Source organism: Nymphaea colorata, chromosome 2 (genome assembly GCF_008831285.2).
Source record: "Nymphaea colorata isolate Beijing-Zhang1983 chromosome 2, ASM883128v2, whole genome shotgun sequence".
NCBI lineage: Eukaryota > Viridiplantae > Streptophyta > Magnoliopsida > Nymphaeales > Nymphaeaceae > Nymphaea > Nymphaea colorata.
The window spans coordinates 7,742,581-7,764,956 of NC_045139.1; the positions used below are offsets into that span (position 1 = coordinate 7,742,581).

Sequence of the window (22,376 nt, forward strand, 5' to 3'; positions counted from 1 at the left end):
ATCTTTTTTTTTTATATTTGTCATCTATGTTAAATGACTTAGAAACTTTGAATTGCCTGTGTGATGTTTTAAGTTTCTCTTTCTATATGTGATCCATAAAATTTTCCCGCTATCCTCTTCCTGTATAAAAAAAGGAAAATAATTGAAAGGAAAGAAAGCTATTTTTTACAGTGGATGAAGGTATTTGCAAACCAGCAAGAACGACAGAACCAATCCATACAGTCACCTGCGTAAATTACAGAGGATCCAACAGTGCCAAGCTTAAGAAAACTGGAAGGGGATCAGATACCTGGAGCAGGTCATGAGGTAGGAGCGTATACAAATGACGCTGAAAGCCACTTATTTTTCCTTGCAAATTCAACATATGATCGGAACTTCTCACCTGCATTAGGAATATCAAGCTCCAAATCATCCAGCTCATTAGCCACCCTTGAAAAACCCTTGGTCATCTGGTTGATAGTAATCAGCCCCTCACTGAAAGACTCCTGCAGCAGATCCAACATCCTGTCATTTTTCTTTTCCATCGCCATAACCAATGCTTTCTTCACAACCTCATGGTTAAAGAAAGGCATTCCAATGTCTCGGATGCACTGACAAGCTTCTGAAACAACACCTCCTGTTTCATACTCCTCCAGAAGCTTTATTATCTTGTCTTTGGCATCTTCCACAGCCCACCCAGTTCCACCACCCCAACAGCGTAAAATCCTCTCACCTGCATGCCGAGCAGAAATGAGTGAGTGTGCCATATGTACAGTCTCACTCCCGCTACAGTTGGGTGGAAGCTTAGCACTGATATCATCCAAATTCAGGGGGACTAAGATGTCATCAATCACAGCTCTAGCCAGAAAAAGAGCAATCTCATTTGAAGCGTCCAACACGTCAAGTGCAGTGTCTTCTGCAGACTCCAAAAGTAACACAAACCCATTAACAATGTCTTCTGTTGAAAACAGCTCCGTATGAAGTGCAGAAAGAAGAACAGAAGCCATCTCCTTCTCATGGTTTTTCCTGTCCATTGCAAGAGTAATCAGTTTCTTCAGAAAAATAGGATTAAATTTTGGTGCAGAAAGATCTTCAAGGCTACGAATTAATTCAGGAATATCATCAGAAAGAAAATATTCGTGAATAATAGCTACAGCCTCTTCTTTGAAATGCCTCAGTTCTTCATCATTTTCATCTGTCTGTTGTCCAACCATACCCAAGGATTTTAGTGACGTAGGATCTAGCCATCCCTCTGTCGTAGCTTTTGGAATCATCAGTTGAAAACGTTCTTTCGCAGAAGGAATGTCAAGTGAGAGATCATCAAGACTTTCTGCAAGCCGACCAAAACCTTTATTAAACTGATTAGAAGTTATAAGCCCTTCATCTGCAGCTTCCTTCAATAAATTAAATATCAGTGTCTCAGCTGCTTGATTCTCCATTGCAACAATTAAAGCCCTCTTAACCACTTCATGGTGGAAAAATGCAACTCCCAGCTCTCTTATGCACCTGCAAGCTTCTATGGTATCCCCACTCTCAATATATTCACTCAACAAATCTCCAATCTTCTTCTTCACTTCCTCTACTGTAATATGTGTGGTGCCACCCCATCTCCTCTCCACTATTTCTGCATGATGTGGTGCAGATAAATAGCTCTTTTCTGCTGTCAGGATAGCTTCAAGCCCTTTAGATGAATCCCGCAATGTCTTCTTAGCTCTTGTAAGAAATGCAGGTGGTAAGATGTCATCAACCACAGCACGTGCAATAAACAGGGCAAGAACATCTACGGCATCAAGTATGTCAAGAGCTAAGTCATCAGCTGATTCAAGAAGCATGAGAAATCCCTGCCTAATTTGGTCAGGACTAATCACATCAGCATAAAGAGCTGAGAGAAGAACTGAGGCCATTTCCTTCTCTTTGTCATGCCTGTCCATTGCCATGGAAATAAGCCTTTTAACAAAGTAATGGTGATACTCCAAATACCCAAGGTCTTGGAGGTCTGATGCAGCCACTTCTACAGCACCTGTGCTGAAATATTCCTCTATGATGGCGACCACGAACTTCTTGTACTCATCAAATGGAGTGGTTATCGTAGTACCCACTAGTTGATACGGTTCCTGCAATCCTAAGCAAATTAAACATACAGGAAAGGAGAAAAACACACTTTCAACCACCTGCAAAAAGGAAAAATACCTCTCCACTATCATAATTTGGGTCCTTCCTGTCTATGCATGAAGCACCATCCGTATCAAGTAATTTACCCCAGGTTCCCTTGCCTCCAGCACCATCTAAGGAAATGATTTAATTTAGAAGAAATTAATTTGGGGCCAATAAGTGCATCAAATGATAATGAACCCATAGTAGAACGGTACTTGAGATTTAAAATTGAAAGTCAACAAAGAAAAATTGAACCAACCCTATAATGAAGTTGGTAGGAGAAATAATTTCCGTGCTTCGAGAAGAAATAAGAGGATGAGTGTCAAGATAAAAAAAAAGGACAAATTAAAGCACCAATGAAACTTGCTATGGCATTGAGACATCTTCACACATGCATGCCTAAAAAATATGTTGGTACAAAGCAAGATGGCATCATGACAGACATTAAGTAGCAAAAATGCCTGCATGAGATGACTGATATAGTCCCCTTGTCATCATTGATGGACATACACATAGTCATCAATAGAGATGCTGAGCAGTATGGATTAGAGATAGATCGGATCCTAGATGCAGATCCTGTTAGGCTTTGGATTTGGTTTATTTTGACAATGATGTTATTTTGGGTTTGGATTTTTTATCTATCTGACCGCAGATCCAATTTGGATCTAAGGATTGGGCCCTACTTGTTGTGTTGTCATCCATTTCAATTTTCAAACACTGGACACCAACAGTTCCACCAAGATGCATCTGTCATGTGATACCTTAAACGAAACTCTTTCATAAAATACACCTGATAATACTAAATTGATAATTCCCAATGTACCTCCATGATAATTTCCACCCGCTTGCAGCACAATCTCATTATACATGCAAGAAAGGAGTATGCCCGCATTGATGAGATGAAAGGAGGCAGTAGCTTTTGCCTTTCGGAATCAGTTTAGTCAAGGAAGAATTAGCTCCTACGAAATTGCAATCAAACAAAACAAACTCTTCAATATTTGCTCCCAAAGAATATGCAGAAAAAATGCCATCTCACATAGACAGGGCTTCTGATTTTTTAAAATGAAACTCCTTTTGCAAACCAGTGCCAACATATTCATGGGTGGTCAACTACCTCATCAATTTTATTTATTTCTCCAACATGTTAACATAATGAAAGACGAGTTCCATACCCACTCTCCTGATAACTTCCATAAGGAGAAAAGCCAAGTTATAAAGTCTTCAATAAAGAATCCTTCCTGAATAATAGGTCTCCACAGTCCAGTAGCCACCAAACTAGCTCCCACTTTCATCATGTGTCACGAACACGTTTTTTAGCCTCAGAATCTTTGGAGTCGGTATACTGAAATGTTTCTCACTGGTGACAAATGTAACAGCCCAGTTGGTGAAATTTGTACCAAAGTTATATTACAAGGCCAGAACCCTATCTAGATACCATTTCTGATCAGTCGTTCTCACTCCATCATATTGGAGGTATTACGTAGCCTGTTCCAGGTTTATCAGAAATGCTCTGGACATGGAAGAATAATTCCCAGGAACTATTGTGCTCCGGAAGTGTGAAGCTTGAAGCTTTTGATGCATGGGACAAAGTTCTAACTTGTTGAAGTGTGCTTTCATCATGTCTCTCCCCGTAGAGGAACCTCACTTTCCTAAATTCTTTTCTGATTAACTTAATGCAGAAACTGCAGAGTGCAGTATCAAAGGTCTGCACCTAGTCAATGACTTTGAATTTCTACTCATAAGGAGATAGAAAGCCAGAAGTAATGCACAGTGTTCAAAATTCAAATCCACTAAATTGATCCAGTTTTATGGAGGAGACATGCCCAATCCCCATACTTTCTTTGCATCACATGATATACCAAGTTTAACTTTCTACACTTGCAAAGCTTCAGTTCACAAACTTGTGACAGCATAGTCATAACAAGAATATTTTTAAAGGATGAAAGAAACGAGGAGTGTAGGTTGAAAACCGAAACATTTATCAGATAAAAATGACTTACTTTGATCATCAGATATTACTTTGATTTGATCTCCATGAAATTTTAGAATTGCCTGTAATTAAGGTGAGAAAATGTACAGAAAAATGGGAACCTAGATAATCAAAAACCAAACTTAGAAGCTATTAGAACAAGCCATGTCGAATATTTAGCAGGATTCGTTACATCTAAGGATCTAATTCCAAATATTTATATAAAAGTAAATTATTTGGCGAAACATCTGCTCTGAAGTGGTGACAGATTGCTACACACAGACAGGGAGACACTACCTAGGTCCTTCAAGAACACGATAAACTGAAACCGTGCAAAAGTTGGTAAAATAGACACGAAGGAAACTCGCTTATTGAACAAAATGTATAACTTTTAGATTTATAAAATTCAGCTGGGGCGGTATGCGTTAACCAAGCAACTTCAAGTGCTCATTTGAACAAAGAGGAAGACGAGCAGCCGAACACACGACAACCAAAAGGGAGAGCAAGGAGAAACGATGAATAATAATCAAGAAGAAGAAGGTCATGGAAGCAGCTGGGGCACCGACTCACCCTTCTTGACGCGGACGACCTTTCCCGAGTGCGTGCGGCGGACGTGCCTGACGGCAAGCCCCACCGCAGGCGCCTTGGTTCCCGTACTCACTTTGATCTGGTGCTCTGGAAGCAATGTTGAGGAGGTCGCAGACTTCGGCGACGACGACAAGAGATCCATCGAGTTCTGCCTCAGCAATTCCCGCTGCTCGTCCGTCAGAAGCAGCCCCTCATCCCCCGCGGCCGTCGTCGTCGTCGACGACACCGTCGTTGATGATGCCATCGGCACAACAAAACCAATCAATCCGCGAAGAAAAATCTGTCCGTAGAGAGATGAACAACAGATGAAACCAATTATCGCCGGAATCCACGCTCTTAAACCGAATCCAGAACCGATCCTTCTCCACTCGACATTTTCCACCCAGAGAGAGCGAGAGCGAGAACGAGAGAAGGAGAGAAGACCCTAAGACGGGGCGTGGGACCCGCTTCTTTTGGGCTCCAGATGGCGGAGCAAAACCAGCGTGCGTGCTGTGGCGGCGGTGGCGCTCGTGGCGGTGTCGGCGATTCAAGGAGTGAAGCGAAACAACCCCTTCAGTCCCACTAGCAAGTCCTAACCCATCAAACCCAATCGCTCAACGTCCTTTTCCTCGTTTGCTCCCCCATTTTCACTTTAATGCTTTTCCATCACAGGGACACTCCGACGCCTCATCCCATCGTGTCCTTCCGAGCTCTCACTTTCCGGCGATGGATCGCCGAAATCAGTCCAAAAACCCGAACAAATCTAATGAGCTGCCCTCCTTGATGGGAACGATAAAAGTTCAGCTCCATAAATTGTAACAACAACGGCGCGCTCAAAAATTTCTGCCACAATTACAGTTAAAAATTCTACATTGTTATCGTTCTCTCTTTTTTTTTTTTTTTTTAATAAAATGGATCTGGAACCTCTCTCCCGGCTAAAAATTTCATGATCTATTGATAGAAAAAAAAAAAAAAGCAAACGGAAATGACAATGTATTCTACCTTTGTTGTTTCAGACTGGGAAGATCAAGAAGATCAACTTTTCACTGTTTTTCGAAAAAACCTTTATGCCCACAATCCTTACCGCTTCCAAGGATCTACCATCCGCCGTCTCTCAACCACGCAAAATCGTAATCGACACAAGTAGACGGTTATGTAACTCCTTTTCGATTATTGTATAGATTTTAGATCTAGTTCATCATGAGCAGATCTAGATCTAAAATTCAACATCTATGGCTACATCTACTGGTTTTATGTTGATAAAAATCAAACTAGCGATTGAATTCATGTTCATGGAATCCAACTAGAGACCGACCTTTCTATCAATCATTTGTCTTGGATTCATGCTCATGGGAATCAAATTAAAGACCGGCCTTCTATCACAAACGTTTTTGCTTGTTCTAATACCACTCATAGTTTTCATTAACAACACTGGCTTAATCGACTTATTTAGAAGATTTGCATGAAAAATAGCAAACTAAATCCTTTTGCTGGTGAGACGTTGCTTTGCATCTTCCCTTGAAAATTATGGATGAGTAGGAATCTACACTTACCAACGAGAATGTAATGTCACCTACCGAATAATATATTTGGAAAGAGATATAATACAGGATAGAAAGGAAGACCCACCCGAAGAGGCTCGCTCGAGTGGTGCTCCTGCCACACTTCAACTTGCAGGTTGGTGAACTCCCTTTTTACAACATAAAGAATTGACACCTTAAAAATTTGAAGTAGAGACCTATCGTGCGTAATGCCAACCCCCTCAAGGATGTTAAAAGTTCAAGTTGAATAATAATGACATTTTTTTTATAGTTTATAATGTTGGATTAGGTTAACTAGTAAGATCGAGATACTATTATTATTATTTTATGCAAGGTTGAGATTCAAACACCATGTAGGAAGACAACACCAGGGAAAAAAGTCCAAGACAACAAAAATGACGAGATAGAGACTTGATCCTAATTTAATTAAGCACTTCAGCTGGACAAGGACAACCTGTCGCCGCTAAGACCACATATAATGGTGGCAAAGCTTTAGGCCTAATATCATTAGAAGAAGTTATACTGCATTAAACGTTTTGGGCGCCCATTACCTTACTTTTTTGTCTTCTACGAAATTTAAGTTAAGATTAGGAAAAAAAGAGAGGATATGCTATAATGATAACGGACGATAAGATAAGATGTGTGATATATATATATATATATATATATATATATATATATATATATATAGAGAGAGAGAGAGAGAGAGAAAGAGAGAGAGAGCTCTAGCTATTCAAAGTCGCTCAACCCTCTAACTAGGGTCATCTATTTGAAGCTTCAAATAAATAATTGAGAGAAAAACCAGAAAAAAAATGTAAACTAATATTAAATGATAAAAATATTCATCATCATTTCCCCATATTTGTTTGTTAATGATCCATCATGATAGATTGAACGGTCCTAATTAGAGATGAGGAGCGGAATCCCAATTTGGCAGCGGGAGCTTGACCCAACACAGATCAATTTTAATAAAAAAACATTGAAAATATATATTATATAATATGCATATATATATATATATATATAATTATAATTATAGTTATAATAATAGTTAATAAAAAAAATTTGCTGGGCACACAGGGGATCGAGATGCAGGCTGACGATGACCTCGCCAACGAGTATGAAACGTGCTGCAGTGGGTTTGTGGGCACCTTGACGTAGGAAATAAATGTGTTACATTGGTGGCGTGATGAAGGTGAGCAGCTACGATGGAGACGGAAGCTGAAGTTGGCCACGGCTTGCAACCAACGCTATCCCTCGCTTCCCACCCTACGAAACCCCATTTCCACCCTTCTTTCTACCACCTGAACAAGCCATACCTTCACTCTACTGCACCAATTTCTTCCTCTCCAGTCTTTTACGTATATTATGTACCTGAACCCAAACTCTAAATCCAAAGCATATGTGTAAGAGAAGTTGTTGACAGACTTCATGCACGAATTACTTTTATGAGAATTTAAGATCAATGACGTTGCAGTGCTTTAATTTTTTCTAAAACATTCGGTAGTTATAGATTTCAATTTATGCATCAGATTTTAGGCTATGACATTCAGCACTTATATATATTTCGATTCGATGAGCCGCTGAGGCTCTCTCTAGTCTTGCAAGAAGATGAGAGAGAAGGAGGGGGGAGATAAATCTGATATATGTCAAAAAAAGCCAAAGTTATCATTCAGTTTTCCTTCCAAAATGAGAATGTGTATGCTGGTGAATGAACTGATATTAAAAAAAGGATCCTATATTTCAGTTTGAATACAAAAGACCCACTAAGTTTGTTAGAAAAGCCTAAGATAAGGCTTGACAAAAATGATCAACTTGTAATAGAAGCATTGCATTAGTGATTCATGAATCTGTGACAAAGATTGTCATAAATTTGTAGAATAATCAAATGCCCATCAATGTCACTGTGGTACGCCACAATTGGTGGAGTACCCGTACCGGTATGCTGGTATGGCAATACCGGTAGGGTGGTACGGCCCGGGTACATTTAGGTTTGGTCTCGGGTTAAAACCAGATCCAAACTATATCATAACTTAAAAAGTTAAAAAAAGGTGGCTTGATCTTTTTTTTTTTTTTGACTTACGAAATTATCCATGGTTTCATAGAATGAACATTGTCTTAATGTGATGATATCATTTGGTTTTTTAATTTTTTAAATTAAAAATATATAATAATATATAATATTTACTGTATCGCCATACCAAGATTTACAAAAACACCATACCAGTACTCGTACCCCCGTACTCGTATCAGCACCCGTACCATTGTAACATAGATGCCCATAGACATTTGACAATTATAACATGTTTTTTCATGTATCTGCCCTAAAAAATAGAGTTGATTAAGTAACCAGTGTTGCATGAATCTACCATAATTTTTGAGACAAATACATAAGATTATATTACTGTCCTCATTGCAAAACGACTCGAACCTGCATTGTTATGACTTCTCCAACTCAACACATTCAAAGCTGTTGAAAATCAAGAGGCTCTATGCCTACAGGATTTCTTGATAGAATCTAGTTGAGATATGCCTGATTTGGATCCTTTTAAGTGAGTCAAAAGCTTTCAAATGAAGGGATAAAATAGAAGATTTTGAATAGACTTTTAGTTTGCTTTAGACAGATAATATTACAAAAAAATGGTGAAGCTTGTTTGAGAAATTATAGGAAATAGGCAATTCAGGTCAGGTTAGATGTTATTTGAACTTCAACTAATTCATAGTTGGTAAACTCATGACTCGAACTCAAATAGTTTAAAGACTCTGTTCTGGAGTTAAAGATTTGACGCGGAAACTCAAAGGTTAGCTCTTAAATTTTTATGGTGCACTTTTTTTTATAAATAAACTAAAACAGTAAGTTATTTTTAATTTTTTTCATCAACTAAAACTAAATAATATGCAATATGAGGATTTGCTTATAATTGATAAAAGTTTGTGATATTTCACAATTCAAAAAATAACAAACTTTTAGTATTCAACATCACACGACAAATTAAATGTGACGCTCCAATGTCATACACAACTTAACGAAGATTTGGATCCCAATACTAAACTCAGAAGTCACATTTGGATACTAATTTGAAGAAATAACTAATAACTTGATATTGGAATTTCAATAGCAGGCTGATTTGAATACGAACTCTTAAACTGACCACAATCCGGTTATGATCTTCCTATGATGACCCTTACTATCTAGAATCAGATCCAGACTCGTATCTAAACAATCCGATCCAAGGATTGTTCCCGAAATTCATGGCTCAACGGTTATTTTGAATTATTGAAGGGATAAATGCGTCCTGACGAGTTAGTAACCGGATAACCGGCCGCTGACGCGCGGTTAGGGGAAGAACCACGGGTGCAGAAAGAGGAAGAATAACGTGCGGAAGACGCTCGCATATACTGGATGGGCCCATCATCTGAACCATCAAAGTTTCAAAACTTAACCGTCAAGTTAGGGACGATGAGTGGCGAGATTTTTTGACGTGATGTGCACGGTTCGGGTTGGGTTGGATATTTGATCAAATCCGAGCATGTGTGGTTGAACTTAATAAGAGAAGATCATATCCAAATCACGACTGAAGCCGGATTCAGTTCGGTGAAATTTACGCAGACCCAAATCCGAATTCAAAGCTTTAAACTACCCGACTTGATTTTATGGGCGTTTAATATTCCCAGGTTTATATCTCTAAGGTTTAAATATTTTATTTCATGAAATATAGTGTCATTATGGATATTGTTTTCATATTTAACAATAAAATGTTGGACATAATTATACCGTGCTCCCCATGATAAGATGGTGTTTTGAAAGCTTTGCGTTTTCTAAGAAAAATAAATTTTATTTTTTTATCAAACATCCTCTTTAGATTCCAGATCAAATTCTGTCCACAATATTCGGAATATGATTTGGCAGTGTACAACTGACTTATCCTAAAGGTAAGCGAGATCAGGTCTCGGATCCTGTTTGGTGAAGCCAGAAGTTGGTGCATAACTTCTTCAATGAAACTAGAAACTAGGTCCGGACATGGACATCTGGTAGGGCCGGTCCAAGGCTCGACAAAGTCAGGTTCGGGCAAGTCAAAAGCCCTTGCCGCTAACTCACTAACTCAACCATGACCCACTTATTTAAATATATATATATATATATATATATATGAGTCTCAGTCAGCCCTCCAATTCTTGACTGGGCCACCCCAAGTGTCCTGACCCAACGCCCACCCTTCAAGCAGATCCTTGTCCAGTCAAATATTTGGATGTAAGGTCTGAGGCTCTCAAAACACCATAATGAAGTCTGAACGTCCAAATCATATATCCAGATTTGAGTTCTAAATATGTTTAACGTTAGAGATCCAGATCCATTTTTGTGTTCAAATAGAAGTGGGATCGGAGAGGGGATTTGATCCACTAAGGACTCGTCCTCGCATCCAATCGTCTCTAGATCTGCCTTGTATTGCATGATTTGTGCCTTAGCGAGGGAGGGTGCATGGAGCTTGTTGGTATTGAATAGGGGTAGAGCAAAAATTTTTTTATAAGGGAGGCCAAATTAAATTTTTTAAATTTTGACAAAATTTTCTAAAATTTAGATAAAATTTTACATGTAATTTTTTTTAAAAATTAAGGTGGGACCAGGGTCTGAGTAGGATCATGATCAGCCTTTAAGCACTGAACTTAAATTTATAAGTTATCAATAAATAAATTCTTTTTTTATTTACCTTTGTAGTCTTTTTATAAAAAAAAAAGATAAAAAAGTGAGAAGGGTGAGCACAAAACATTAGCACGTCTAGAGTGGGTCTCCATGATCATTGGGAAAGACCCCTTTCGTGTCCGTTCATTTTTTTTCTTTATTAATGTTCATTCAAATAATCGTGTTAAGTTCGAGCTCAATACTTAGCTCAATACTTAACTCCTGAGTCGAGCTCAAGCCTTGATCTTGTTGTTTACGAGTTTGTCGAGTATTGATTGAATCGAGCTCGAGTTTAACACATAATGATGAATATTAATTCTATTCAAATGAGTTTTGAGCTTTAATCGAGTCAAACTCGATCTTAACACGTAACTGCCGAGTTAAGCTCAAGCTGCTTTTGTTGAGCTATTCTCGAGCTAAATGAACTCGGCCTCGACTTGGCTCGCGTCCATCCCTACTTCCACTCCCTAAAAGTACCGCTGCTGGAGAACGAAATTTGAAATTTTGAATCAAAAGCTATTACTTGCAAGCTTATGGAAAGTCATTACGTGGAAGTTAAACATTTTCTACATTTGCATTTTATCATATACAATGTGAAAATGTTGATTCCCTTAGCGTTTTTTTGCTATAATCTCCAATAACTACCTCACATTTTTCAAAGTTTCTGATATTGACTTCTTCCTTGCTGGAAATTGTTAAAATAAGATATCTAAATATTATTTTTCTGAATTTTTATATAAAACAAGTGAATCTTTTTAAAATTTACATGTAAATTTTATTTATTTTTTTTAGGAGGCGCTGAGCCCATGCAGCCCGGCTCCACCCCTGCATGAAAGTGTAATTCCTCTTCAGCAAAAGCATTCTCCTTACCTTTTCAGGAAAAGAAAAGGACTCATCTTTTGAGCTAATAACAAATTATTGCTCAACTTTTAAAAGCTAACTCAACTTCTCAAACAAACATTAGAATCTCTTTTACATAGAACACATTAAATTTTAAATATAAAATAATAAACATATTTTTATAATTTAAAGGAAAAACCACTTAGTTATAAACAAAAATATTTGAGGTAGATTCACCAAAACCATTGTTATTGTTCTTACTACCAAGCAACCACTTATTGAACAAACAATAATACAGCTAACAGTTATATCTAACAAATGAACCCCGGAATATGTAAAAGAACAAGGAGTTTATTTTATACGCTTTCCTAACTTGTGCATCCACCATTGTTGTTTGAGCTTTTAGAAGGATTACCATATAAAAACCATTACTGTGGCGTGGAGATGAAGTCATTTGTAGCTTAATGATGTAAAACGCCTTGTCGACCACTCATTCCTAGTGGTCGTCCCTTCATCAAAATGCTTCCAATGATGCATTTGTTATGTTGATTATCATTTTATATTTTATCAGTTATTAAGAAGTCTCATAATTAGGATTCAAAAAGTTTGGACTTAGTTCGGACCTAGTATCCACCAAATCCAACTTAATCAGATCTCTCGGGCTCAAAATTTTGCAAGCTAACCTAAGTCCAACGAACCATGGGATCAAGTCGGATCTTTTTCATAACAATATGGCTTACTTTCGTAGTGAGGCAGATCCCAACCTATCTTTTAGGAGTTTCGGTTTCATTTTAAAAATTTTTAGCAATTATGATAATTCATCTGTTAGTCAACCTCTTTACAAAAGATTCCTTTTAATCTTAGATATGAGACTAAAAATTTTACAATTGGGAGTTACATTTCTCCAAACCAAGTCGAACATATTGCACATTGGGTTAAGGTTTAGGTAGGGGTGAACAAGGACTTGAGGTACTCGAGCTTGACTCTCTAAAATTCGGCTCGTGGACGAGTTCGAACCGAGTCATTTGCTTAACGAGTCGAGCGCGAGTTCATGAGTCCACTCGTTCAAATAATCGAGTTAAGTTAGAGCTCAACACGTAATGCCGAGTCGAGCTCGAGCCTTAATCGAGTTTGTCGAGCCTTAATCAAGTTGAAATATTCAAACGAGTTTACGACTTTGTTGAGTCTTAATTGAGTCGAGCTCAAGTTCAACGTGTACCAATGAATATCAATTCTATTCAAACGAGTTTGTCGAGCTTCAATCGAGTCGAGCCCAAGCCCAACATGTAACTGCCGAGTCGAGCTGCTTCCATGGAGCTATTCTTGAGCTCGAGCTGAGTGAACTCAAGCTCGACTCGACTCGTGTTCACCCCTAGGTTTGGGTATCGTTTCCATTACTGGATCCAACTAAAGGGTGAAGTTTGGAGATGATTATCCAGATCTGAGTGGGTTTAGGAAGCTGAGGGATGACCCGAACTTGAATCCTGCTTAATCTCAAAATGCGAACTAACTAAACCTAATCTAATTGGTTCAACCATGAAACTAAAGCATTTTCCTACCTAATCCGATCTGGATTGCCGATCCAGATTGAGAGCAGGTTTGATTAAATTATCTGATTGGTAGGAACTAATATCCATTTCAAACTTGTTTAGCTTTCATTTATACCAAACTTAGTCTCCATTGTGACCAAGTAAAATACTATTTCATCATTTTGACAACGAAGGCAAATGTATCATAATTGGGAACAGAAAAGTTCGTTGTATATATAACGTTATAATGTCTGATAAGGAAAAAAACGTTAAAATAGCAAAGACACTGGTCGAAGCAACAGTAAGAGGAAAGGAGCCGTTGAATGAGGAAGATGGACGGTCTAGATGAGAGCGGCGCGGAGGAGGCGTGAGGGAGGAGCGTGGGCATGCATTGCTCTCCCGCGAAAAAGAGAAAAGGAGGAGAAAAAAAAAATAAAATGGGAAGAGGAGGAAGACAGGTGGGAGACTGCGTGGGCGAGCAAATGCGGACACCTCATACGTTTTCCCTTCCCTTGATAAACTCCTGAGGGATATTCCTTCCCCTTCCTCCGTTGCATGTTGTATAAAAGGAAAACCAGGAGAGGAGGAGGTTGTGAAAAGGGAGATAGAAAGAAGGGGAAGAAAAAGTAGGGAGATTAATCGTCTGAGAACTATTTGTAATCGAAAGAGAGAGAGAAAGGGGCTATTGATTTGTTGGTTCGATCATCGAGCTGGTTCTGTCGATCAGCTTTTTCTTAATTCACTTTTTTGATCGGTTTAAGTCGAGAACTGGAATTAGAATTGGGACTCTTCGATTTCCTTTTTCCTTTTTTTTGATTCTTCGTTTTCCTGCTTCGTAATACCGGCGGGGAGAGTCGTGGTGGATTTCCGGCTGCCCCGTCCCTCTTTCTTCTTTGGTGTTTTCTCAGATTCGGATGCGTTTTACAGAGACTCGTAGACTGCTGTAATGCTCTCTCTCTCTCTCCCTCTCTCTCTTTGTGTGTGTGTGGTTGTGGAAATTGCTTTTCTCCTGTGGGTTTCGATGGCGGGGATGGGGGCTTCTGGATGGTTTTCCCTTTTCAGTTTCCTTGTATTTCCCGGAAATGAAAATTTTCTGCTTCTGGTTTTCAATGTTTTAAGGGGTTTGATGACTCGATTCGGTTTATGATGTTTAAAATTCAACTTTTGTTGTCAAGGGGCCTTTTGATCAATCACTGGTGCTCTGTTTTTCTGTTTCGAAGCCCTTTGAAGATGAGGATGACGATGGTTGTCCATTGGTTGTTTATCCTTTGCCACTGTGGGATCGTGTGGTTGCTGTTTGGACTTTCTTAAAATTATTTTTTTTTCTATACCTTCGCTCTGTTGGTTTATGAGAACAATTACATATTGACAGGAATTTGGGTTTTCTTCTGTTGAGTTGATAAAATTTGTCTGTTTTGTCTTAAATCTTTTGGCTTTTAAGTGGCGAGGGTTTAATATGGATGATCGGAATTGCTTATTGCTCTTATTGGTCATCCGTTTAATGCACACACCTTGACCTCAATGGCAGATGATTTCCCAATTGATGAATGATGGGGGATGTCGAGCTTCCTTTTCTGCTGCTTTCTGAGTCTGATTCTTTGTAGGAAGCCACACCTTTGACCTCAATGGCAGATGATTTCCTAATTGATGAATGCTGGGGGATGTCGAGCTTCCTTTTCTGCTGCTTTCTGAGTCTGATTCTTTGTAGGAAGCCACACCTTTGACCTCAATGGCAGATGATTTCCTAATTGATGAATGCTGGGGGATGTCGAGCTTCCTTTTCTGCTGCTTTCTGAGTCTGATTCTTTGAAGGAAGCCATCCCATTTAAAGTTTTGTTCTGTTTACCGTTGTCCTGTGATCGATTTCAGTGGCGCTTAACAATTTGAGAGCTTCACTTTACAACAAAATTTAATGATCTTGGCTTTAATCCTGCTTTTGTTTCTGCCCATTTTGGAAAAATACAGAGCCCTCCATCTAAGAGGAAAATCTTGGACAAGGTACCGCTTTTATCAGGAAAAAGGAGGAGGAGAAGAGAAGGAAAGAAAATCCTCATTATGATTTAAGTGTTTGGCAATTGCATATTGGGGAAGTTCTCCAATCATGACAACTGGGACAGATTCAGCCTTATGTCAATATTGTTGTATAGTCGCTACTATTCTGCTAATGAAGGCTTCGTTTATGCCCACGGAAAGTTGATAGCTACTTCCGGAATTGTTGGCAAAACATGGCCGGTCATAATGAATGCTTGCTGTTTATTCTTTTCAGATTTTTCTTCACATGGCACCAGCTAAGACATTAGTTTCGCGTTTCCATGTCGGCGTGAACATTTTCTGCTTCTTGCTGCTGCCTTTTTCTGCCAATGGTCTATTCGTAACAATGAATATGATTCCACATTTTAAGTAGTTTAATTATTGGTGCAGCTGCAACTAAATTGTTCCCACATTATCCTTTGTTTCTTTTTCTGCGAATGTGCTAAGTAGTTGCGCAAGTTTGTGGTGGCGTTTGTGAATCCACATTCGACATGAATAAGAGGCATAGTTTGCCACTTATACCAATAAAGTGTTAGTGAGCTTTTCAATTTGCATTGTATATTGTGATAGTAAAGGAATTGAATGCTTGCATTGGATGAATCCGTGAAGATAAAAGTACAGTTCTATTGTATGGCAAGCTTGAGAGCGGTAAATAAGCTGGTTTCTTTTTAAATGCAGCCCCCGTACCTAGCGATTGTTTAACTTCATTGAGGGCACTGCAGGCAGCAGTGCCCATGGACACTACAACAAGTGGACCCTTCTCTCAGTCTGCAACCATTCAATATCATGGCATTGTCGATCAGTCTCTCACCCTTGCCCCTCAGGTGCAGACGTACCATCGTCAGCAGCGGCATTGTTATGGAGAATCTACTCCGGGAGAGTTCCCTTTGGCTGCCAATCCCTCCATTGTTCTTCATGTACTTACAGGGTGTAATTTGGATCCTCATGACCTGGCAAAATTAGAGGCAAGCTTCCAGTTCGTCGATTCACGTCCTACAATTTTTTTTTCTGGTTTAGAATTGATAATGCTTCTATCTTCTTGAGTTTGTTTCAGGTGACGTGTTCCTTCTTCAGGCAGCCCGCTAACTTTGCTCCTGACACTGAACTTTCAATATCGGAGCTTGCTGCTCTGGACATGTGCCAGAAAAGAGCTATCTTTAAGCCAATGAACAAACAAGAGAGGGAGTTTCTGAAGGAAAGATGTGGGGGGTCATGGAAGTTGGTTCTGAGGTTCTTGCTGGCAGGAGAAAAATGTTGCAGGAGAGAAAAGTCTCAAGCAATAGCTGGTCCTGGGCACAGCATTGCGGTAACATCATCCGGAACTGTCTATTCCTTTGGGTCTAATAATTCCGGGCAGCTTGGCCATGGGACGTTAGAAGAAGAATACCGTCCACGCCAGATCAGGTCATCTTGCACGCAGAATTTCAGAATTTGCTAGTTTTTCTATTCCGTCTCCTGATAATGTACTTCCCTGGCTTAATTTCGAGAAGACCCATTGTTTACATGTTCAGGTCCTTGGCTGGTATTCGAATTATTCAAGCAGCAGCTGGTGCTGGAAGGACAATGCTGATCACTGATGCTGGGCAAGTGTATGCATTTGGGAAGGAATCTTTCGGTGAGGCTGAATATGGTGGCCAAGGAGCGAAATGTGTGACAACTCCTCAGTTGATTGAATCTTTGAAGGGCATATTCGTTGTTCAAGCAGCTATAGGAAATTTCTTTACTGCAGTGCTATCCAGAGAGGGAAACGTCTATACCTTTTCATGGGGTTCCGATGCAAGACTTGGTCACCAGACGGAGTCGACTGATGTGGAGCCTCGTCTGATGGGAGGTGTTCTTGAGAATGTCCCTGTAGTACAGATTGCAGCGGGATATTGTTACCTTCTTGCACTGGCTTGCCAACCTAGTGGAATGTAAGTTCGACATTAACATGGCGTCACACTTAGCCTGTTTATGCAGCTGCAGTTCACAATGGCAGCATTTGTGCCTGTGGAGTTGCTGCTTGGAACTGAAACATGTTACTGAAAATGCTTCGTTTCCAATGCAGGTCTGTGTACTCTGTCGGTTGTGGTTTGGGAGGAAAACTGGGACATGGCTGCAGAACTGATGAAAAACAACCACGACTGATAGAACAGTTTAGGACTCTGAATCTTCAGCCTGCTGTTGTGGCTGCTGGTGCATGGCATGCAGCAGTGGTTGGAAAAGATGGGCGTGTCTGTACATGGGGTTGGGGCCGTTATGGGTGCCTGGGACATGGAAACGAGGAGTGTGAAACTATTCCAAAGGTCGTGGAGTCCCTGAATGGGATCAAAGCTGTTCATGTTGCAACTGGTGACTATACAACATTTGTGGTCTCTGAAGATGGGGATGTCTACTCCTTCGGCTGTGGAGAATCTTCTAGCTTAGGGCACTCCACTGGTACAGATGGCCAGGTATTCTTCTGTTTAACTTGCCTTGTGGTATTGACTACACTGATATAAATTGAGGAGGTTTTTCGCTCTTAATAGATGGAGCCCCCATGTAGATACGTTTACATCTCTATTTACAGTAACTCGTTGTTCTTGACATGTAGCTTGTTCAGGTTATGTCTGTTACTGCTTTTTTGCCTAATGGAGTCTGATTGTGTGCTGCAGGCCAATAGGCATGTGAATGTGCTGAGCCCTGAGTTAGTTACATCGCTCAAGCAGGCAAATAAGAAGGTTGTGCAGATTAGCCTAACCAATTCAATATACTGGAATGCACATACTTTTGCACTCACAGATTCAGGAGGGCTTTATGCATTTGGTGCTGGTGACAAGGGGCAGCTTGGCACTACACTCATGGCTCATCAGAGCGAGAGGGACAGTCCTGAGCTGGTTGATTTAGACCTTACTTAAATTATAGCGCATAGATAACCTTGTTAATTCCTGTTAGTCTTCCTGATTTACTCCTTGTCTTCTGCTCCTGTTTGATATCTTGAATTGTAAATATGAAACACAAGTGAATGAAGAACAATCAAGTTAAGTGCAATCTTAGCATTTTCTTTTTGCTCAAATGCTCAAAAAGATGAAAGCCGACAATATTCTTTCTTGGCCAGTCCGTATTCTAATTCTGATGTCGTACTAGTAGTCTCGCTCAATTGTCCAGAAAGACTGAAGCTGTATCTCAGGAGGCGTCTTTGACAATATTCTTTCTGCTTACTTAGTATTATCATGTCATACTAGCAATTTGATGAAAGCAATTTGTCAATATACTGAAACGGGGATGGGATCTCATCCAGTTTACCATCTAAGCATGCAGAGCTAAGCCATCAAGAAGGTGCTCTGGCATGTCTGTCTTTCCTGTGATGAGCCCATATTGTCCCTGTTTCTTGACTGGATGTGCTGGTATATAGTATGGCTTTTCTAAATGTGGTTACAATATCTGGAAAACATGGTTCATCTTTATGTGAAGAGTCTAGCCAGCGTCAACAGTCGTTCATGGTCTAAATCGTAGGGCCATTGGTACAAATCCTAAGCTTCTTATCTGGAAATGATAACTTTTCTCTGTTTTCCTGGCCATGGAGTCTATACAAGAAAACTGAAGGGGGATTTGTTGTGGGATGCTTGTTGCTGCTGTTGTTTTCTGTCTTTAATTTTAAGTTTTGGAATGATGGATTAGGTTCAGATGGAAGCAGATAATTTCCTGAACTCTGACAAACTTATTCCCTGAACTCTGAGAAACTTATTTGAATACTTTATTAACTGCTGATGGTTACTTTTTGTCTGGATAATAATGACTGCTAAATTTTGTGATTCTGATTTAATACGCATATTGGTTACTTGACAAATGCCGGTGCATTTTGTCTTCATCTTGTACTTGTTGCAGGTTCTTATAACTATTGCGCTGGGTGTGAAGTTGACAGCTCTCTCTCTCTACTTAGAATAAATTCAATTAATAACTGAGTTCCCACTTGATTTAAGGACTTTAGCTTGTCTTTCTTACATATTTTCTTATATAATTTAGTAGTATAAACTTACTATTCGGAAAGTTAATAGTTATTATATTTTCCAAAACCAAACAAAAAATACGCAATCGTTGAACGTTGTCCTAGAGTCCACCCGGTAACAAGGTCCTGTAAATAACCCGGGCTTTTATGGCTGGACATGCGCTGTGTGCAGAGAATGAGTGGACAATGCTTCGGAGGGACATTCTGTGTCAAGCTCTAAGTATAATTCTCGCTTAAAAATCTACGTCGTTTATTCGGATCCTCTTTGAAGACATTCTCCAGGTTTTTTACAAGGCCATTTGATAATCGAATACTCGACTGTTCTTTTGATCAACCTCATTATTTAAAGAGGTGAATCATCAGGACCCATTTTCCTTTTCTTGAACAATTTTGTTTGTACAAAATATAGGCTTTTGTTCTAAAAGAAAGATTCCGGGCATAAATTCTCTAGGTTTATCCAAAAAAATAATTCGTTCACGTCAGACTTTAGAAATTACAAAACCAATCTTAATTAAAAGCATGAAGATACTCTTCTCCACCTATATTTTTTATATGTTGCGGGCAATTAGCTAAAGAAGACAGGAGATTCTCCATTCTTCCTGCCTCTATACTATACTGCAGTGGGGTACGGTACAGGCAGGGGCGGAGGGAGGGGGGCGCCTAGGCCATGGTTCCACCCTAAGTAGCTTAAAAAAAAAATTACGTTAGAAAAATAAAAATTTGTTAGTTATGCAATGTATTTTTTTGACTTGGATTCAGTTTGGCCCTACTCAGATTGATGTTGAACTATTTGGCCCGTCCTGTAACAAAATCCTGGCTCCGTCCCTGAGTACACCCTCCAATTTGAGTGTTGTTATCTTAGGAGAGTAACACCTATTGGAATCAACATGCAACTTGCTTTTTATATGCTCCCCTGCCCGGCTAGCTATGCTATGCTCCTTGAGGGGCCTGTATTTTCATGTTTATTATAATGATACATGCATATTGACTTTCTAGGTATGCTGGCTTAATGTAACAACAAGAGCGATTCCTTAAGGGGGCATTCGGCAATATGACCAAGCTAACAAGGATTATCTGTAACGAAATAGCTTCTTCATCGGTCTTAGTCACTTTCAAATGTTGATGAATTATCAAGAGGCAGTGGCGGAGCTAGAAATTTCTGACCGAGGGCACCTTAAATTTAAATTAAATTTCAAACTTTAAGGGCCATTATATATAAAAAAAACTGACAAATTAATGAAGTTTAAATATACAGGTAAATTAAATTTCGTGGGCTGGTGTGGGCACCACCGCAGTTGGGAGGAGGGATCCTTTCTAGAAAAAAAAAAAAAAATATTGCTTGCTAGAAGTTGCATCATTTAAGAGAATGAAGCTTGAAATTTAATTGGGAACAGCTAAAAAGGTGTGCTTTCTTCTCTTTTATTTTGTTTTGAACAACCAACAAATATCTAACATTGATGTGCTAGTGTGGCTCCCACAGTGGAATATATTCAAGCTGCACCTGTCACACATTTTTGCAACTGACCATAGATAAGTTTCCTGAGAGCTACTAACCTTTTGATGTCTACATGCATGTTCATCTGGAAAATGGATTGGGTGCAATAGAGTTTTGCAGATTCGGCACAATTGTGTTTCAAAAATTGAAGATTTTATGTTATTGTAGAACATAGCCGTATGAAATGTGATGTACAAAGTTAGGAGCCTAAAAGTTCAAGCTTAATCGTGGACTCCAAAATAAACAAGCCTAAACATCTGCTTTTAGGTTTTGAATCACTTAGATAACATTCGCCTTGATTAGAGTTTAAAATGTTAAAAAGTGGTTCATAGAGGCACATAATTTTGCTAAGTATATTGCACCTGCGGCAGCTCAAAACTATGGGCACATGTGTGTATGCATATCATATTTACAAATAACGTTTTAAAGTTTTAAACGGCGAGGTTTTTCTCGAGTATAATACGGCGAACTTGAAAAAAACAGAAAAAATATGTTAAAACTTTTTAAAATCTAAAAAAGCTAAAAATGAGGGAAAAGTAAAAGAAGTGAGAAACTAATAACACAAACATGAAAAGGTAAGTCGATTTGCAACAAATAAAAAAAAAATAAAAAAATTGTTTGGCATTAAATAATGAAAAAAGAGAAAAAAAACACGTTAAAAACATGTTTTTTTTAAATACATTTTTTAAAGTTTTAAATGGTAATTTAATTTATCATGTTTTTTCACATTTTAAAAAAAACACACATTTTTTGTGACTATGATGCATATGTGGTGCAGTGATAGGCAGATCTTCCATGTTCCAAAGCTCAAAGCAAACACATGGTTATCTGCCAATCTGGTAAGGCTCTTTCGGCAAGTGGGAACCCATGCCTGAGTGAGAGACCAAAGCCTCCTTTCCACCATTTACTCTTCCCTTCATGTGCCGCACAAACATGCCACTATTTGGCAGCACAAAGGAGTAGCACATATGGAAATGAAACTAAAGAAGCCTTAATGGTGCGCCACTCAGGCCTACCAGCTGTGCTACGCCCTTGGGGCCAGTAAAGCTCTTACAAGGGAAAGTTTATGAGCAGTAGGAAGAAACCCTTATCTAAGTGCAAATGAATGTTTTCAAACTTAAATTGAAGGCAGTGAGCGCTTGCTTCCTGGATTTGAATCTTGATTGTCCTTCAAGTTTCATACCCCACTTTTCTAGGATGAACGTCATATACAAAGCTGGAAATGTTTTATTTTATCTGCGCACTTATAAGGGAAAAGCATCATCACCACATGCAGTGCATCAATTCTTCTGGGCCCAAAAGCGAAGGCAATTTTAGATCATAGAAAAGATGCTCAAGGGTCACTTTCTTCATTGGTGTAATCAACTTCCATTCTACTCCTCGATTTAACTTTTGTGTCATTTTCAAAAGAACTGTTGAACTATATTTGAATATATCCTGCAAGACTCTTTCAGCCAAACTTTGTTCACTCCATGTGACAGATAATGTCCCCGAGTTTTAAACGATGAGGTTTTTTTCGGGTATAATACGATGAACTTAAAAAATAGGAGAAAAACTAATTTTTTTAAAAAAATTAAAAAAAACTATAGATAAAAAAATAAAATAAATAAGAAAATAATAACA

The 22,376-nt window shown here is 39.0% G+C and overlaps 2 protein-coding genes and 1 long non-coding RNA gene across 3 annotated transcripts; 1 reads left to right on the top strand and 2 right to left on the bottom strand.

Moving 5' to 3' along the window:
- Positions 1–125: 125 nt before the first annotated feature.
- LOC116248250 (MA3 DOMAIN-CONTAINING TRANSLATION REGULATORY FACTOR 1-like) lies at positions 126–5,404 on the bottom strand. Its single transcript, XM_031620929.2, has 3 exons — positions 4,673–5,404; positions 2,170–2,264; positions 126–2,093 (listed from the first exon to the last, which is right to left on the bottom strand). Exons 1-3 carry the CDS (start codon positions 4,932–4,934, stop codon positions 300–302), a joined length of 2,151 nt encoding a protein of 716 aa, XP_031476789.1. The 5' UTR covers positions 4,935–5,404; the 3' UTR covers positions 126–299.
- A 10,565-nt stretch (positions 5,405–15,969) lies between these two features.
- On the bottom strand, positions 15,970–16,484 carry LOC126409810 (uncharacterized). The gene is made up of 2 exons (XR_007572591.1): positions 16,351–16,484; positions 15,970–16,261 (listed from the first exon to the last, which is right to left on the bottom strand). It is a non-coding gene; the product is annotated as an uncharacterized LOC126409810 (long non-coding RNA).
- LOC116247957 (uncharacterized) lies at positions 16,427–18,308 on the top strand. The gene is made up of 4 exons (XM_031620445.2): positions 16,427–16,695; positions 16,803–17,204; positions 17,339–17,723; positions 17,925–18,308. The coding sequence occupies exons 1-4, from the start codon at positions 16,427–16,429 to the stop codon at positions 18,165–18,167; spliced, it is 1,299 nt and encodes a 432-aa protein (XP_031476305.2). The 3' UTR covers positions 18,168–18,308.
- The last annotated feature ends 4,068 nt before the right edge of the window (positions 18,309–22,376 follow it).

Excerpts from the sequence above, each read along its gene's own strand:
- LOC116247957 (XM_031620445.2), top strand. The coding sequence starts at position 16,427 with ATGTGCCAGAAAAGAGCTATCTTTAAGCCAATGAACAAACAAGAGAGG. Across the intron at positions 16,696-16,802 it reads TACCGTCCACGCCAGATCAG|GTCCTTGGCTGGTATTCGAA; the intron begins GTCATCTTGCAC and ends TTACATGTTCAG. Across the intron at positions 17,205-17,338 it reads GCTTGCCAACCTAGTGGAAT|GTCTGTGTACTCTGTCGGTT; the intron begins GTAAGTTCGACA and ends TTTCCAATGCAG.
- LOC116248250 (XM_031620929.2), bottom strand. The coding sequence starts at position 4,934 with ATGGCATCATCAACGACGGTGTCGTCGACGACGACGACGGCCGCGGGG. Across the intron at positions 2,265-4,672 it reads GGTCGTCCGCGTCAAGAAGG|ATGGTGCTGGAGGCAAGGGA; the intron begins GTGAGTCGGTGC and ends TCATTTCCTTAG. Across the intron at positions 2,094-2,169 it reads CAAATTATGATAGTGGAGAG|GAACCGTATCAACTAGTGGG; the intron begins GTATTTTTCCTT and ends TTAGGATTGCAG.